The 20,686-nt window shown below is 42.4% G+C and overlaps 1 protein-coding gene across 1 annotated transcript in view; it reads right to left on the bottom strand.

Moving 5' to 3' along the window:
- Positions 1 to 2,802: 2,802 nt before the first annotated feature.
- Positions 2,803 to 20,686, bottom strand: part of sptbn5 (spectrin, beta, non-erythrocytic 5) — a 108,064-nt gene continuing 90,180 nt past the window's right edge. The window contains 2 exon segments of the mRNA XM_071201657.1: positions 2,803 to 3,780; positions 4,829 to 5,022. Of these exon segments, the coding sequence (XP_071057758.1) occupies positions 3,671 to 3,780; positions 4,829 to 5,022 (304 nt within the window). The 3' untranslated portion in view covers positions 2,803 to 3,670.

Here is a 20,686-nt window from a genome sequence, read left to right on the forward strand (position 1 = left end):
GAAATATTGTACTTTTACAGCCATAGTTACCTTTTAAGTAATAAAATGCATGTGCTGATATGATATTATGTAGTACTGTAATAATAATAATACATTTAATTTTCATAGCGCTTTTCCCAGGGCTCAAAGACGCTTTACACAAAATACAAATCAAACTAATCTACGGAGGAGATGTCTTACCTTGGCTCCACGTCGTCAAATGCCAACAGTAAAATGCTTGTTTTATATGATGTTGTGAAAAGAGCCAAGAACATTGAACTGGTTATTCTTCTGTACTTCAACATGACAGGTTTAATGCTTGTAATGGTGTATTATAAGACAATAGTATTGCTAATTAAGTAAAGTGGGAACTATTCTTTCACCACTGGTTAAGAGAAAAGAAAAAGCAAGTACTGCAACTGACAAGAAACTAAGATTGAGTTGAAAAAATACTATACAAGTACTATTGAACAATGTACAATATAACAGGATTCGGGTGTGGCTATTTCCTGGAGCTACTGACCCACTTCACTGACTGCAAAATAAAAACCGATGGACATTTTTCAGGTAAATAAATCAATACATGTTTGGTATATCAACACACTTTTCACCAATGATTTTCAGTGACTTCTCCAGGACCTTTACCTAAGGACTCTTTGTATCTAAAACAAATCAAATAGACTACTAACCCAACTAACATCTCTCACCAGCAAAACACCTCGTCAGCTAAAAGCCATTTTACGTTTCATTACGATACAGTATTTATTCTCATTATAGTGTTACTATGTCGGCGAATAGATAAAATATAAATTATATTTGATGCAATTTTAGTTACATTTCCAGAACTTTGGGAAAAATATTGTTTTCCATAAATTCTCCAGGGCCTGGAATCAGCTTTTTGAATTTCCACGACTTTTCAGAAGAACCCTGTGTCAAACTCAAGGCCCGGGGGCCACATTCGGCCCGCGACTTCATTTTATGTGGCCCCACAAGAGCTTGCAAAGAATATAATATGTTTATTATACGGTTACATGCTGCAGAAGCATGTTGCCCATAAACTACATGTCCCACAATGCATCTGAAATATGACTTTTTTCTCCGAATTTGCCTTTTTTTCTTCAAAATATGCATTTTTTCATAGAATTCCTTTTTCTCAGAATTAGATTTTTATTTCAAAATGATTCTTCTATTTCTTTTTTCTCCAGAATTTGGCTTTTCTTTTTAAATCATTTTGGGACATACGCACTGACGAGACTTCTGCTTTCAGACGTAGTTAATTATGAAGTTATTACCCTATGCGATGATAATCCAATGCAGAGGCAATGATGGACATTATTTTATATATATGATATATTTATATATGTATTTTTATATAGTCTTAAAGTTACAACCGGCCCTTTGAGTGCAGCCATAATGCTGATGTGGCCCGCGATGACATTGAGTTTGACCCCCCTGCTGTGCAACAAGTGAGAGGGGGAAAAACAACCAGGAAGTGAAATGTGGAAATATTTAATGACATTCATTTAGCCGACGCTTTTTATTAGAAACATCCAGTGCAATTTAATCAAAGTAATGAGTTTGATTCAATATTTCTTATAAAATCTCCGGCAGTAATCAGTACAACGATTATTACTGAAAACAGAAATATAAAGAGATTTGAAACCCTGAGAAGAAACAACGCTTGCTAATCAATGACGGAGTGACATCACATGTTTACGATGTTTACGATTCCTCTCTGAATGAAATCACTTCAATTGGCTTTAAGTGTCTGAACTCCTGATTTCCCTCCGACGTCTTAATCCGACTGATTATCTTTAATGATCGACTTATTGATCCGACTCAAAGCGGCAGACGATGTTTGGATTTGTTGCTCGTTAATAAATAAATGGGAGTTTGTTTCCAGAAACATCGACGTCATCTTTTAGGACGGAGCACTTTGTTATGCTCCGAAATGTGAGAAATTAGTTTGAGTTGATTTGCTGTCTGTTCACGTTACTCTCCAGATAAAGTCCCTTCAAAGTATTTTAAATTAAAAGCACACACAAGCCGTCTGTTTCAAAGACCTGGATGGTTTCAAAAACACTTTGAGATGAAGCTAACACATTGCAGATAGATCGCCGTCTAGTTCCTGTCTCTTAATTATGAACTCATATGTGTTTTTCAAGATTACCAAATTATTATTATTGACACTGTGGGAACGTGGCTGTTCTTAAGTGCATCTCTTTTAAAAGAAAGAAGTTGTAAAATGTACAGAAAGGCCAATTTACTAGCTTTTTCAGGAGCGTTCAAAAGCATCTTTGGGCGTTCCTTAGTCGGAGGAACAACATTAGGCGCGTTCACACCGCGGTACTTTTCCACTTTGTTGCGTTCACACCAAAAAAATCCGGAACTAGAACTTAGTTCAGGAGAACCTGTTTACCCCCTTTTCAGTCCCGGCTAGAGAGCAGGTCGAAAAAAGGTTCCTATTTCTGATTGGCTGGGCGGATTGCAAACCATCCATCTTCTCCGCTTCTCCGTGGTCGGGTCTCGGGGGTAGCAGCTCCAGCCCCAAACGTCCCTTTCCCCTCATCCACCAGCTCTGACTGGGGGGTCCCAAGGCGCTCCCAGGCCAGAAGAGATATAGTCCCTCCACCTGGTCCTAGGTCTACCCCTCGGTCTCCTCCCAGCTGGACGTGCCTGGAACACCTCCCTAGGGAGGCGCCCAGGTGGCATCCTAACTAGGTGCCCGAACCACCTCAACCGGCTCCTTTCGACGCGAAGGAGGAGCGGCTCAACTCCGAGTCCCTCCCTGATGACCGAACCTCTCACCTTATCCCTAAGGGAGACGCCAGCCACCCGGCGGAGGAAACCCATCTCGACCGCTTGTATCCGCGATCTCGTTCTTTCGGTCATGAAACTGCAAATGGATTGCAAACCACCCCCCGTAAAACTCCCCAAAAAGTTTTGTGAAGCCGCCATTTTATTATCCTCGCATTAGCATTATGAAAACATGGGAGCGGTGGAGATGAGGAGGTGTTGGCGTTCTGGCGATTTACTCGGAAGGCTTTCCCAACTCCGGGGACTTCCGGCCGGGGACTCCGGGTGGCAGTATACGCCGTGAAGTGGTTTGCAGCCTGCCAGTAAACCCAAAGGAGGAGAAGAAGGAGGAGGAAGAAGAAGAAGAAGAAGAAGAAGAAGAAGAAGAAGAAGAAGAAGAAGAAGAAGAAGAAGAAGAAGAAGAAGAAGAAGAAACTTCAGCGGCTCATTTGCCTAATCCTCCCCTCAGGGACTTGTTCTGGTGCGAACGCGATCTGTACTTAGTTCATGAGAACTAAAGAGTTCTTTGTGGGGAAAGCACCGCGGTGTGAACGCGCATTAATCTGGGAAGAAGTGAGCAATGGACTTTGAGTTAAGATATAATATGTTACACTGCTTTCTTCTTACTTTCTTGATTTCTGAGCTTTCAAGTGCATCGGTCTTCCTTCAGTGGGAGGAACTTCACAGACCTACTTTCTACGGGACTCGGGTCGGGAATGAATCTGAGTTCATTTATTATCATTAGTTTGGAGGTTTCTCTCTTTTTCTGTGAGGCACTTCAATCGAAAATAACTTTTAGAGTACAAACACTTCTACTTGGCATCCATTAAGGCTTTTATCATTTCAATATCAAAGTCTTTGTCCCCTGCACCGTCCCCTGAGTCAATACACAGTTCTACTTCTTAGTGAAAAACTTCCTGAAGACGCTCTTCTTGGACTTGTCTCTGCTCGTGTTGTCCTCTGTCAGCCGGGGGGTCAGGGGCAGGGTTTGATGACTGTCTTTATCTATAGAGGGGAAACAAATAGAAAAGACAGAAGAGACATGAAGAAGAGGGGACACATGGTGATGTAGAAGAGACATGAAGAAGAGGGGACACATGTTGATGTAGGAGAGACATGAAGAAGAGGGGACACATGTTGATGTAGAAGAGACATGAAGAAGAGGGGACACATGTTGATGTAGAAGAGACATGAAGAAGAGGGGACACATGTTGATGTAGAAGAGACATGAAGAAGAGGGGACACATGTTGATGTAGAAGAGACATGAAGAAGAGGGGACACATGTTGATGTAGAAGAGACATGAAGAAGAGGGGACACATGGTGATGTAGGAGAGACATGAAGAAGAGGGGACACATGTTGATGTAGAAGAGACATGAAGAAGAGGGGACACATGTTGATGTAGAAGAGACATGAAGAAGAGGGGACACATGGTGATGTAGAAGAGACATAAAGAAGAGGGGACACATGTTGATGTAGAGGAGACATGGAGAAGAGGGGACACATGTTGATGCAGAAGAGACATGGAGAAGAGGGGACACATGTTGATGCAGAAGAGACATGGAGAAGAGGGGACACATGTTGATGTAGAGGAGACATGAAGAAGAGGGGACACATGTTGATGTAGAAGAGACATGGAGAAGAGGGGACACATGTTGATGTAGAAGAGACATGAAGAAGAGGGGACACATGTTGATGTAGAAGAGACATGGAGAAGAGGGGACACATGTTGATGTAGAAGAGACATGAAGAAGAGGGGACACGTGTTGATGTAGAAGAGGGGACACATGTTGATGTAGAAGAGACATGAAGAAGAGGGGACACGTGTTGATGTAGAAGAGGGGACACATGTTGATGTAGAAGAGACATGGAGAAGAGGGGACACATGTTGATGTAGAAGAGACATGGAGAAGAGGGGACACATGTTGATGTAGAAGAGACATGAAGAAGAGGGGACACATGTTGATGGAGAAGAGACATGAGGAAGAGGGGACACATGTTGATGTAGAAGAGACATGAAGAAGAGGGGACACATGTTGATGACGGGCCTCACCTGTCCTCGCCTCCCCTTCCTCGGGGTAGCGGTGTCTGTCGTAGTACGTGTGGGGGGGTTTGGGAGGAGGTTGACTCTCCGTGGACGACTGTCTCTCCAGGCTCTCAGCTCTTATGTCCAGACGTTTGTTCGAAGACGAATCCTCCTGAGCGTCTGCCAACTTCTCCAGACTCAGGTTGACTGAAGTCGCTCTTCTGAAAAACAAAAGTTAGTGTTTAAGAAATTCTGTACGGAGAGTTATTAAAAGTGTTTCCTTGGAGCCAAAACGTTTTAGCTCGGGAGGCAACGTTATCTAATCCACCTCAGTTCCGTTCTTGTTCCGCTCTGCCTCAGGAGCCACGTCCGTACGCCACCGTTTAATATTCGCGGCAAAAAAGGCGTAAATATCAAAAACGCAAAAACAACAATGGCAGATTGCATCGGCTGCTCTGGTCACTTTGCAATCTGCTTCTGTGTTAGACAAATCTCACTCGTCCCCGGCTTGAGCTTCAATCTCAGGATCCATGTCTCTGTGATCCTCTCCAGAATGGAAGCAGTCATCACATACACAGCAGCTTATCAACATTATTTCTAAAAATCTCAAAATTCTGACTTTCTCTCAAATTCTGACTTTCTCTCAAAATTCTGACTTTTCTCAAAATCTCAAAATTCTGACTTTCTCTCAAAATTCTGACTTTCTCTCAAAATTCTGACTTAAATCTCAAAATTCTGACTTTTCTCAAAATCTCAAAATTCTGACTTTTCTCAAAATTCTGACTTTCTCTCAAAATTCTGACTTTCTCTCAAAATTCTGACTTAAATCTCAAAATTCTGACTTTTCTCAAAATCTCAAAATTCTGACTTTCTCTCAAAATTCTGACTTTTCTCAAAATTCTGACTTTCTCTCAAAATTCTGACTTAAATCTCAAAATTCTGACTTAAATCTCAAAATTCTGACTTTTCTCAAAATTCTGACTTTTCTCAAAATTCTGACTTTCTCTCAAAATTCTGACTTAAATCTCAAAATTCTGACTTTTCTCAAAATCTCAAAATTCTGACTTTCTCTCAAAATTCTGACTTTCTCTCAAATTCTGACTTTTTCTCAAAATTCTGACTTTCTCTCAAAATTCTGACTTTCTCTCAAATTCTGACTTAAATCTCAAAATTCTGACTTTCTCTCGAAATCCTGACTTTTGGAAATCTGAAAGTAGTCATCACATCCAGAGCATCAACTAGTCCCTGAGCAGTGTCCTTACATGCTGATATCCAAGAGAGGGAGTCACACAGTCACAAGATGGAGGAACAGAAAGCAGTATCAATGTTTACTTCAGATTAGCTCCACGTCAGAAATGAGCATGCTTGATGTCTCTCTCCATAGAGGCTGAATCATCACATAGCTATCATCTGCCTCAAGCAGTCCTGATGCACTTCCAGGTCATCACACATCCTGTCATGTTCACAGCTACAGTTGGGATACCTTTGTTAGCATGCTACTCTCACGTTGGAAGAGGACATTCAGTATTCTCCCAACATTCTGTAATAAATGTCTACTCTTCGTCGTACACGACAAGAACTGGGGCGGACTGGGGGGAAAAGTGGCCCGGGGATTAATTGAGAGACAGACCCACTTAATGCGCGGCATGTATCGGCCGGCCGGCGACGAAAGTATGTTAACAAGAAACCCTATGCCTTTAATGTTATTTTGGACCATCACCTGAGCCCTTGAGTTGCCGAGAGCAAAATAGTTACAGCATATATTTATTGATTTTAATGTTAACAGATCATTGATGCAATAACATTTTGACCCAATTTGCCTGACTTGACACATGGAATAAAACATGGAAGCATCCTCAATGTGGGTGGGACAGTTTAACAGGGGGTGTGGGCAGGTGGTGGACCTCACCTCCTCTAGGGGGGTCCGGGGGCATGCATGATGTTTTTTTAAGTGTTGAAGTTCAATGCATCAATCTGGTGCACTTTGAGAGCAACATTAGGGACTAAATCTATGGATACATCTCTCAACACCCACATGAAACAGAACTGTAAACAGATTTACTTTTTCTTTCAACATTTATTTGAACAACAAGTGGAGGCAAAAGCGACTGCACCCAAAACAATACACCTGCTAGCTAACTAACTCAGCTAACTAACTAGCTAACTCAGTAACAGAATGTGGGCAACACGTTCTTCTCCATAGCCGCGCGACCTCTGAGTCAGACGTCACTTCCCCCTTTTCTATCCTACGGCTGCAGCCACTCCCCCTGAACCCCGTTTTCCTGCCAACCGCCCCCCCCCCCCCCCCCCCCTATGCAAGCCACTCCCCCTGAACCCCGTTTCCCTGCCAACCCCCCCCTCCCCTATGCAAGCCCCTCCCGCTGAACCCAGGTCTCGCTACAATACTGTATACTGTATACACAACCGGAACACTTAAAAAGGTGGGTCGATAGGATTTAGGATTTCAGTCCGCCCCTGTCCAAGAGCCATGCCACTGCAGTGTGAACGCGAAAAACTGCCCCCTGACACACAAGCAGCGGTTTGATTGGCTTGAGCTCGTACTGGCATATGATTTGATTGGCTGACGCTTCTGCCGAAACCTTCAGAAGCTTCAGAAGTTGAACATTGCTCAACTTGAAACGCCAGGAAAGCTCCACTCTGCTTCCCACAATGCAGTTGGGCGAAAAGTGACGTCACCCCCTTCAAAGCGAACGGGCAGAAGCGTTGGAAACCGTTTTCGAAGCTGTCGAAGCCGTAGTGCGGACGGACCGCGATGCGACTTAAACAGTGGCGTCAGGATGCGTCTCCTCTCAGTCTCTCGTTGATGGAAAAGCAAACTTTTTGTTAAGTGATTCGCAAGTTGAACCAATTAGCCACGTCTCTGTGGAGAAGAGCATGACATTAGACAACTGTGGCTGTGAGGTGGTGCAGTCGACTTTCAATCCGAAGGTCATGAGTTCAATCCCAAGTCGATTTATCCACAAATACTTAACCTCGAGTTAATGACGGTGTCTGAATATCAGCCTCCATGAACAAGTGGCACCTTGCATGGCAGCCCTGGCCTCTGTGTGGAAGTCAGGATAAAGTGCTTTATAAATGCAGTCCGTTCACCATTTGTCCTTCTTGCAAATCAATCTAGCTTTGCACGTTTAATAGCAACACCACACTGTGCCTAATCGATATAATCACAAGTTAGACCAGCTGCGATCCAAGCTAGTTTCGGAACAGAGCTAGAACAAAAAAGGGGGAATGAGTTATTAGCTTACACTACAACAACTACACATCTTGCCCAGTATCTAAGGCGAGGCAAGTTTATTTATATAGCACTTTTAATAATAATAATAATAATAATATATTAATTTTCTATAGCGCTTTTCTGAACGCAAGGACGCTTTACATTTGGGAGGGAGGGTAGACAAACAAAACAAAGACAGAACCAAAAAGAGACAAAACACAACAGAAAAGCAGTCAGGAGGAAGTTGATTGAGAGGGGGCGGGGCTTATGGATAGAGAGTTGAGAGGGGGCGGGGCTTATGGATACAGAGTTGAAGAGGTGGGTTTTGAGGCGGGACTGGAACAGGGTGAGGGACTCAGATGGTGGAGGGCTTTGAAAGTGAGGACCAGGAGTTGGTAGTGGATGCGGCAATTCAAAGTGCTTTACACAAAATGAAAGACATTAAGAAAATGGCATTTAAAATCAGTCATTAAAAAGAAAAGATAATAAAATAAACATTAAAAGGAAAAGTACATGGATAAAAGTTACAGTGCAGTCTAAGATGTGAATAGTTCAATTAAAAGCAGCGACAAAAAGAAAAGTCTTCTTGCTGGATTTGAAAGTAGTCAGAGTTGCAGCGGACCTGCAGGTTTCTGGAGTTTGTTCCAGATGGTTGGAGCATAATAACTGAACGCTGCTTCTCCATGTTTAGTTCTGACTCTGGGGACAGAAAGCTGACCAGTCCCTGAAGACCTGAGAGATCTGGATGGTTCATAGTTTAGCAGGAGGTCAGAAATGTATTTTGGGCCTAAACCATTCAGTGCTTTATAAACCAGCAGCAGTATTTAGAAATATATTCTTTGACACACAGGAAGCCAGTGTGAAGACTTCAGAGCAGGATGTGATCCACTTTCTTAGTGTCAGTGAGGACTCGAGCAGCGGCGTTCTGTATCAGCTGCAGCTTCCTAATAGATGTTTTAGTGAGATCTGTGAAGACACCATTACGGCCCGTCCACACTACGCCGAACTGAATTGTGGGTAGCATAGCGGTCTGACGCTGGAGTAGCCAGCGCCAGACAATCAAATCCCGTTTCTGAAAATCTGACAGCTGAAGCCGTAGCCAATCAAACCGCGTCTAAGCTGGGAGAGATATCCCGCCGTTCATTTCTATATTTCAAAAAAAGTCGGAGGAGAAACTAACTATCGCCGTAGCAACCACCCGGTTTTGTATGACCAGACCCTCTTCACCTACCGGGACACAAACCGGAGGAACCAGCATGGAGGGAGGCGGCAGAGACAGTGGGGGAAACTGGTAGGTTTCCTGTTTGGGGAGTTTATATATATATATATATTGCTCGCATAAAATCCTCGGGGTTTTTTGCTTTGTATGTCGGGGGCGGGAGATTCATGTGATTGGTTGTTGGTCGCGTTGCTCGAATAAAATCCCCACGCTTCAGACACGCCCAGCTCCAAGCTTTTTTTGAAGCTGTAGTGTGGACGCTCCGTGACAGTAGTCCAGTCTACTGAAGATAAAAGCATGGACACGTGTCTCCAGATCCTGCTGTGACATTAGTCTTTTAATCCTAGATGTATTCTTTAGGTGATAGTAGGCTGATTTAGTAACTGTTTTAATGTGACTGTTGAAACTCAGGTCAGAGTCCATGACTACACCTAGACTTCTGGCTGTATCTGTTGGTTTGAACTGAAGCTCAGCGCTAACTTTTAAACGTTCTGCCTCTTAGTCTGATATCTCGTCAGAATGTGTCTCTCCTCCTGATATAAGACACGATAACTTCAGAAGTGACATGGCAGCGAGATATCGGCTCTTGTTTTTAGACAAAGCATCATCTTGTTCAGTCAAAACATCTTACTTTGAGTCGTATCTCAGATCAAACGCATATCTTTTGACATATTTATTAGAAAATCACCAGCTAACCAGCTAACGATTATTAACACAACATTTCCTGATTCTGGTCAAATGTAGTTTAAAGAGCCGGGACTCGATTAAAAAAATTAATCTAATTAATTAGAGGCTTTGTAATTAATTAATCGAAATTAATCGCATTTTTAATCAAATATACATATCTGACCTGAGAACAGTGAGAAGCAATCTTCACATGGACTTGACTCCAAGTGGTCTACAGTCGAGTGCAATCCAGTGGTTATTCTCTCAGACGTGGACTCACTTATCCTGGCCCTGAAACCAGTCGTCTGGTTGAGTGTGGGTTGGGTCAGGGTGTGGTTCCTTGCACTCGGAGTCGGGCTAACGTCCACGCTAGCTGCTACATGCTAGCTGCTACATGCTAGCTGCTACATGCTAGCTGCTACATGCTAGCTGCTACATGCTTTGCATTTAGGTGATACTTTAGGCTTGATGTGCTGCGGTGATATGTACATTCTTTTTTGCATAATTTGCACACAACCGTGCTCTTATCGACGCTTCCATCCGTCCGTTTTTTAAAACAAAATGTCCCATCCACGGGGCCGACCGAAGCGGTCTCATCAGCTTGTTCGTTCATGTTTGACTATTGTTCACCGTGGTTTGTTGTTGTTTGAAGTCCCATGCTGAAGTCATGAACGTTAGTTGGTGCTCCAGTATAATCGGTACGCCTGAAACTCATCCAGTGAGAAACGTTCCGCTGTGCAAAAATAAGTGCGATTAAAATGCGTTAATTTTTGTGTAATTAATTAATCTTAATTAACGCGTTAAAGTCCCGGCCCTAAAATGAATTTTCTCCGAACTGATTACAAGATCTGATTTATCTATGTTGCAAATGTATTATCTTTTCAATTTACACTCGGCATCTATTGCACGTCTGTCCGTCCTGGGAGAGGGATCCCTCCTCTGCTGCTCTCCCTGAGGTTTCTGCCATTTTTCCCTTTAAACTGGGTTTTCTTCGGAAGTTTTTCCTTGTACGATGTGAGGGTCTAAGGACAGAGGGTCTAAGGACAGAGGGTCTTAGGACAGAGGGTCTGAGGACAGAGGGTCTAAGGACAGAGGGTCTGAGGACAGAGGGTCTAAGGACAGAGGGTGTCGTATTGTCATACTGATATTCTGTACACACTGTGAAGACCACTGAGACAAATGTAACATTTGTGATATTGGGCTATATAAATAAACATTGATTGATTGATTGATTGATTGATCTAAATATCCCTTCTTCGAGGAATCTTAGCAAGCGACATTTCACTTATTTCTTTGGACTTATTTCAAGTGGAAACAGCTGGTTTTCATTATTGTTTTAACTTGATTTTGCAGCAGCATTCTTTCCAGTGCTCCGAACTCCAGCTAAAACCCCCCCCTGCTGAAGTCACATCATGAATGTACTTTAAGGTTTCTTTAGTCAAGTTGCCTGCGCAGCATTTCCCTCTCCACGCTGCAAACTAAACCAGATGCAATTCCTGAAAGCTGGAATGGCGCGGCGTGTTTTAACACCATTGTGTGCCCGCTGGATGTAATTCTCCATGTCAATGTATCTCATTAAAAGGGAAGGAAATCCCCGCTGGCAGCAATGAAAGAATGTCTCTGGCCTCTCACCCGCCCGATGTCCCCACAGAGCGAGCAGTGTGAACAGGTGAGACGTGAAAGGCAAATTACCTGACGCAGTTTGAAGGAAACCATTTCACTCCGAGACTCCATCAAACACTTCAGACTGACGTGTGATCGGCGTGACTCCAAAACTAGTCACGCCGTGCTTTTGTGTCCGTGTTCATTTCGGAGAATAGTTATGAGATGTGAGATTAATATAAAAAGAGAGTGATTTAATCAAAGAGTGAAATAATAGACAAAATATTTGATTAATTAAACCGCAATGCTTTTAAAATACTGAGCAAAATCACTTTGTAGAACCCAAGAAATCAAATACCTACATTGGCAGTGAAGCTTTGTGGAATAACTGATATACACCAGCAGGAGAGAACTCTTTAAAGTGGAGACGCTACATACTGATATACACCTGAACATCAGCAGGAGAGGACTCTTTAAAGTAGAGACACTACGTACTGATATACACCTGAACATCAGCAGGAGAGGACTCTTTAAAGTAGAGACACTACATACTGATATACACCTGAACATCAGCAGGAGAGGACTCTTTAAAGTAGAGACGCTACATACTGATATACACCTGAACATCAGCAGGAGAGAACTCTTTAAAGTAGAGACGCTACATACTGATATACACCTGGACATCAGCAGGAGAGGACTCTTTAAAGTAGAGACGCTACATACTGATATACACCTGAACATCAGCAGGAGAGGACTCTTTAAAGTAGAGACACTACATACTGATATACACCTGAACATCAGCAGGAGAGGACTCTTTAAAGTAGAGACGCTACATACTGATATACACCTGAACATCAGCAGGAGAGAACTCTTTAAAGTAGAGACGCTACATACTGATATACACCTGGACATCAGCAGGAGAGGACTCTTTAAAGTAGAGACGCTACATACTGATATACACCTGAACATCAGCAGGAGAGGACTCTTTAAAGTAGAGACGCTACATACTGATATACACCTGAACATCAGCAGGAGAGGACTCTTTAAAGTAGAGACGCTACATACTGATATACACCTGGACATCAGCAGGAGAGGACTCTTTAAAGTAGAGACGCTACATACTGATATACACCTGAACATCAGCAGGAGAGGACTCTTTAAAGTAGAGACGCTACATACTGATATACACCTGAACATCAGCAGGAGAGGACTCTTTAAAGTAGAGACGCTACATACTGATATACACCTGAACATCAGCAGGAGAGGACTCTTTAAAGTAGAGACGCTACATACTGATATACACCTGAACATCAGCAGGAGAGGACTCTTTAAAGTAGAGATGCTACACACTGATATACACCTGAACATCAGCAGGAGAGGACTCTTTAAAGTAGAGACGCTACATACTGATATACACCTGAACATCTGAAGGAGAGGACTCTTTAAAGTAGAGACGCTACATACTGATATACACCTGGACATCAGCAGGAGAGGACTCTTTAAAGTAGAGACGCTATATACTGATATACACCTGAACATCAGCAGGAGAGGACTCTTTAAAGTAGAGACACTACATACTGATATACACCTGATCATCAGCCGGAGAGGACTCTTTAAAGTAGAGACACGACATACTGATATACACCTGAACATCAGCAGGAGAGGACTCTTTAAAGTAGAGACGCTACATGCTGATATACACCTGGACATCAGCAAGAGAGGACTCTTTAAAGTAGAGACGCTACATACTGATATACACCTGAACATCAGCAGGAGAGGACTCTTTAAAGTAGAGATGCTACATACTGATATACACCTGAACATCAGCCGGAGAGGACTCTTTAAAGTAGAGACGCTACATACTGATATACACCTGAACATCAGCCGGAGAGGACTCTTTAAAGTAGAGACGCTACATACTGATATACACCTGAACATCAGCAGGAGAGGACTCTTTAAAGTAGAGACGCTACATGCTGATATACACCTGGACATCAGCAGGAGAGGACTCTTTAAAGTAGAGACGCTACATGCTGATATACACCTGGACATCAGCAGGAGAGGACTCTTTAAAGTAGAGATGCTACATACTGATATACACCTGAACATCAGCAGGAGAGGACTCTTTAAAGTAGAGACGCTACATACTGATATACACCTGAACATCAGCAGGAGAGGACTCTTTAAAGTAGAGACGCTACATACTGATATACACCTGAACATCAGCAGGAGAGGACTCTTTAAAGTAGAGACGCTACATGCTGATATACACCTGGACATCAGCAGGAGAGGACTCTTTAAAGTAAAGACGCTACATGCTGATATACACCTGGACATCAGCAGGAGAGGACTCTTTAAAGTAGAGACGCTACATACTGATATACACCTGAACATCAGTAGGAGAGGACTCTTTAAAGTAGAGACACTACATACTGATATACACCTGAACATCAGCAGGAGAGGACTCTTTAAAGTAGAGACGCTACATACTGATATACACCTGAACATCAGCAGGAGAGGACTCTTTAAAGTAGAGACACTACATACTGATATACACCTGAATATCTGCAGGAGAGGACTCTTTAAAGTAGAGACGCTACATACTGATATACACCTAATCATCTGCAGGAGAGGACTCTTTAAAGTAGAGACACTACATACTGATATACATCTGAACATCAGCAGGAGAGGACTCTTTAAAGTAGAGACGCTACATACTGATATACACCTGAACATCAGCAGGAGAGGACTCTTTAAAGTAGAGACGCTACATACTGATATACACCTGAACATCAGCAGGAGAGGACTCTTTAAAGTAGAGACACTACATACTGATATACACCTGAACATCAGCAGGAGAGGACTCTTTAAAGTAGAGACGCTACATACTGATATACACCTGAATATCAGCAGGAGAGGACTCTTTAAAGTAGAGACACTACATACTGATATACACCTGAATATCTGCAGGAGAGGACTCTTTAAAGTAGAGACGCTACATACTGATATACACCTGATCATCTGCAGGAGAGGACTCTTTAAAGTAGAGACACTACATTCTGATATACACCTGGACATCAGCAGGAGAGGACTCTTTAAAGTAGAGACACTACATACTGATATACACCTGAACATCAGCAGGAGAGGACTCTTTAAAGTAGAGACGCTACATACTGATATACACCTGAACATCAGCAGGAGAGGACTCTTTAAAGTAGAGACGCTACATACTGATATACACCTGAACATCAGCAGGAGAGGACTCTTTAAAGTAGAGACGCTACATACTGATATACACCTGAACATCAGCAGGAGAGGACTCTTTAAAGTAGAGACGCTACATACTGATATACACCTGAACATCAGCAGGAGAGGACTCTTTAAAGTAGAGATGCTACACACTGATATACACCTGAACATCAGCAGGAGAGGACTCTTTAAAGTAGAGACGCTACATACTGATATACACCTGAACATCTGAAGGAGAGGACTCTTTAAAGTAGAGACGCTACATACTGATATACACCTGAACATCAGCAGGAGAGGACTCTTTAAAGTAGAGACACTACATACTGATATACACCTGGACATCAGCAGGAGAGGACTCTTTAAAGTAGAGACGCTATATACTGATATACACCTGAACATCAGCAGGAGAGGACTCTTTAAAGTAGAGACACTACATACTGATATACACCTGATCATCAGCCGGAGAGGACTCTTTAAAGTAGAGACACGACATACTGATATACACCTGAACATCAGCAGGAGAGGACTCTTTAAAGTAGAGACGCTACATGCTGATATACACCTGGACATCAGCAAGAGAGGACTCTTTAAAGTAGAGACGCTACATACTGATATACACCTGAACATCAGCAGGAGAGGACTCTTTAAAGTAGAGATGCTACATACTGATATACACCTGAACATCAGCCGGAGAGGACTCTTTAAAGTAGAGACGCTACATACTGATATACACCTGAACATCAGCCGGAGAGGACTCTTTAAAGTAGAGACGCTACATACTGATATACACCTGAACATCAGCAGGAGAGGACTCTTTAAAGTAGAGACGCTACATGCTGATATACACCTGGACATCAGCAGGAGAGGACTCTTTAAAGTAGAGACGCTACATGCTGATATACACCTGGACATCAGCAGGAGAGGACTCTTTAAAGTAGAGATGCTACATACTGATATACACCTGAACATCAGCAGGAGAGGACTCTTTAAAGTAGAGACGCTACATACTGATATACACCTGAACATCAGCAGGAGAGGACTCTTTAAAGTAGAGACGCTACATACTGATATACACCTGAACATCAGCAGGAGAGGACTCTTTAAAGTAGAGACGCTACATGCTGATATACACCTGGACATCAGCAGGAGAGGACTCTTTAAAGTAAAGACGCTACATGCTGATATACACCTGGACATCAGCAGGAGAGGACTCTTTAAAGTAGAGACGCTACATACTGATATACACCTGAACATCAGTAGGAGAGGACTCTTTAAAGTAGAGACACTACATACTGATATACACCTGAACATCAGCAGGAGAGGACTCTTTAAAGTAGAGACGCTACATACTGATATACACCTGAACATCAGCAGGAGAGGACTCTTTAAAGTAGAGACACTACATACTGATATACACCTGAATATCTGCAGGAGAGGACTCTTTAAAGTAGAGACGCTACATACTGATATACACCTAATCATCTGCAGGAGAGGACTCTTTAAAGTAGAGACACTACATACTGATATACATCTGAACATCAGCAGGAGAGGACTCTTTAAAGTAGAGACGCTACATACTGATATACACCTGAACATCAGCAGGAGAGGACTCTTTAAAGTAGAGACGCTACATACTGATATACACCTGAACATCAGCAGGAGAGGACTCTTTAAAGTAGAGACACTACATACTGATATACACCTGAACATCAGCAGGAGAGGACTCTTTAAAGTAGAGACGCTACATACTGATATACACCTGAATATCAGCAGGAGAGGACTCTTTAAAGTAGAGACACTACATACTGATATACACCTGAATATCTGCAGGAGAGGACTCTTTAAAGTAGAGACGCTACATACTGATATACACCTGATCATCTGCAGGAGAGGACTCTTTAAAGTAGAGACACTACATTCTGATATACACCTGGACATCAGCAGGAGAGGACTCTTTAAAGTAGAGACACTACATACTGATATACACCTGAACATCAGCAGGAGAGGACTCTTTAAAGTAGAGACACTACATACTGATATACACCTGAACATCAGCAGGAGAGGACTCTTTAAAGTAGAGACACTACATACTGATATACACCTGAACATCAGCAGGAGAGGACTCTTTAAAGTAGAGACATTACATACTGATATACACCTGAACATCAGCAGGAGAGGACTCTTTAAAGTAGAGACGCTACATACTGATATACACCTGAACATCAGCAGGAGAGGACTGTTTAAAGTAGAGACGCTACATACTGATATACACCTGAACATTAGCAGGAGAGGACTCTTTAAAGTAGAGATGCTACATACTGATATACACCTGAACATCAGCAGGAGAGGACTCTTTAAAGTAGAGACGCTACATACTGATATACACCTGAACATCAGCAGGAGAGGACTCTTTAAAGTAGAGACACTACATACTGATATACACCTGAACATCAGCAGGAGAGGACTCTTTAAAGTAGAGACGCTACATACTGATATACACCTGAACATCAGCAGGAGGGGACTCTTTAAAGTAGAGACACTACATACTGATATCAGGGTATATGCAGGAATCCTGAAGCCAAATGTAATACCTTTTAAGACCTTTTTTAAGACCCTTTCCATACATTTTAAGACCTCATCGCAACTTCGAGTTCTAACCGGTTACATTAAATAGACTAACTCTATTAACTAAATAGAGTGCCGACAGACAGACGACTGAAGCCTCCTCTCCATATGAACTTCAACCTCTCTGAAGGTCAGGTTTAATGCAGTGTGCTGCTTTGTTGCTTCTGTACTCTGTGCTCTTTCATTCCAGTAGAACTCCTCAGAACCCATTAGAAACCAGTATTTGACCAATAAACAAAACAATTGACAAAACTTTGAACTATGAAATATATTAAACTTTGGTGAGCTTCAGCGGGGTAATGCCATAGAAGAGCTCCCTCACAAATACCCAGGGGTTCAATTGGGCTGGGGCTGTCCGGGGCTAAGCCCGGCACATAGGACGATGCTCTGACATCATCACCCTCACACATTTGTCATATGTTTACAAAAAACAATATATATGTTAAGATTTTTCTCGTTCTTAATATAGACTATATTTAGGGTCGATATGTGTTGACCTTACTTTAAAATAGCAGATCTCTGTGACCGGATATAGTTTGGCTTAGACTCCGGCCCCACGAGGACGCATACAGTAAAACGCAAATGCAAAAAAGTCTTGTTCACACGCATTCGATTCATTAACGTGTCCGTTCACACTAGACCGCTGGAAATGCTGTAGTACATATGCCAGGCCTGTAAGTGGCGCTGCTGCCGCCACAAAATACACCAAAAGCAGCGAAGAAGACCCTGGAGCATGGTTTTCATGGTTGCCCTTCTGTTAATTCTCCGCGGTGGACGGCGTGTTCTCCTGCTGTATATCTCTCAGGTAGTCCACCAGCAGATAAACCCCCCCCCACAGAGCGGAGCAAGGCAACGAAACTTCAAATAAGAAGCAGCATTTTAAGGCACGCTATGCATGGGGCCAACTTGAGGGGGTTTCCCGACATGTTGTTTCAGTAAATTAAAGGGTGTTTCATGTTGTCGTTGCTGTGGACCTTCTTAATACCTTGGAAAATGCCGTTTAATACTTTTTAATACTTTTTAATAGCCTTTATTTTCGCTAAATTGATTTATCAACTTTTAATACTTTTTAAGACCCCGCGGACACCCTGTGATATACACCTGAACATCAGCAGGAGAGGACTCTTTAAAGTAGAGACACTACATGCTGATATACACCTGAACATCAGCAGGAGAGGACTCTTTAAAGTAGAGACGCTACATGCTGATACACACCTGAACATCAGCAGGAGAGGACTCTTTAAAGTAGAGACGCTACATACTGATATACACCTGATCATCAGCAGGAGAGGACTCTTTAAAGTAGAGACGCTACATGCTGATATACACCTGGACATCAGCAGGAGAGGACTCTTTAAAGTAGAGACGCTACATGCTGATATACACCTGGACATCAGCAGGAGAGGACTCTTTAAAGTAGAGACGCTACATACTGATATACACCTGAACATCAGCAGGAGAGGACTCTTTAAAGTAGAGACGCTACATACTGATATACACCTGAACATCAGCAGGAGAGGACTCTTTAAAGTAGAGACGCTACATACTGATATACACCTGAATATCAGCAGGAGAGGACTCTTTAAAGTAGAGACACTACATACTGATATACACCTGAATATCTGCAGGAGAGGACTCTTTAAAGTAGAGACGCTACATACTGATATACACCTGATCATCTGCAGGAGAGGACTCTTTAAAGTAGAGACACTACATACTGATATACACCTGAACATCAGCAGGAGAGGACTCTTTAAAGTAGAGACACTACATGCTGATATACACCTGAACATCAGCAGGAGAGGACTCTTTAAAGTAGAGACACTACATACTGATATACACCTGAACATCAGCAGGAGAGGACTCTTTAAAGTAGAGACATTACACACTGATATACACCTGAACATCAGCAGGAGAGGACTCTTTAAAGTAGAGACACTACATACTGATATACACCTGAACATCAGCAGGAGAGGACTCTTTAAAGTAGAGACACTACATACTGATATACACCTGAACATCAGCAGGAGAGGACTCTTTAAAGTAGAGACACTACATACTGATATACACCTGAACATCAGCAGGAGAGGACTCTTTAAAGTAGAGACACTACATACTGATATACACCTGAACATCAGCAGGAGAGGACTCTTTAAAGTAGAGACGCTACATACTGATATACACCTGATCATCTGCAGGAGAGGACTCTTTAAAGTAGAGACACTACATTCTGATATACACCTGAACATCAGCAGGAGAGGACTCTTTAAAGTAGAGACACTACATACTGATAATCACCTGAACATCAGCAGGAGAGGACTCTTTAAAGTAGAGACACTACATACTGATATACACCTGAACATCAGCAGGAGAGGACTCTTTAAAGTAGAGACACTACATACTGATAATCACCTGAACATCAGCAGGAGAGGACTCTTTAAAGTAGAGACACTACATACTGATATACACCTGAACATCAGCAGGAGAGGACTCTTTAAAGTAGAGACACTACATACTGATAATCACCTGAACATCAGCAGGAGAGGACTCTTTAAAGTAGAGACACTACATACTGATATACACCTGAACATCAGCAGGAGAGGACTCTTTAAAGTAGAGACACTACATACTGATAATCACCTGAACATCAGCAGGAGAGGACTCTTTAAAGTAGAGACACTACATACTGATATACACCTGAACATCAGCAGGAGAGGACTCTTTAAAGTAGAGACACTACATACTGATATACACCTGAACATCAGCAGGAGAGGACTCTTTAAAGTAGAGACACTACATACTGATAATCACCTGAACATCAGCAGGAGAGGACTCTTTAAAGTAGAGACACTACATACTGATATACACCTGAACATCAGCAGGAGAGGACTCTTTAAAGTAGAGACACTACATACTGATAATCACCTGAACATCAGCAGGAGAGGACTCTTTAAAGTAGAGACACTACATACTGATATACACCTGAACATCAGCAGGAGAGGACTCTTTAAAGTAGAGACACTACATACTGATAATCACCTGAACATCAGCAGGAGAGGACTCTTTAAAGTAGAGACACTACATACTGATATACACCTGAACATCAGCAGGAGAGGACTCTTTAAAGTAGAGACACTACATACTGATATACACCTGAACATCAGCAGGAGAGGACTCTTTAAAGTAGAGACACTACATACTGATAATCACCTGAACATGTCTACAAAGAGCAGCAATGAAACAAACGTATTATATCTCCTTCTACTCTTTTAAATATGACCTAAAATCC

The sequence above is a fragment of the Pseudochaenichthys georgianus genome, chromosome 22 (assembly GCF_902827115.2).
Source record: "Pseudochaenichthys georgianus chromosome 22, fPseGeo1.2, whole genome shotgun sequence".
Lineage (NCBI taxonomy): Eukaryota > Metazoa > Chordata > Actinopteri > Perciformes > Channichthyidae > Pseudochaenichthys > Pseudochaenichthys georgianus.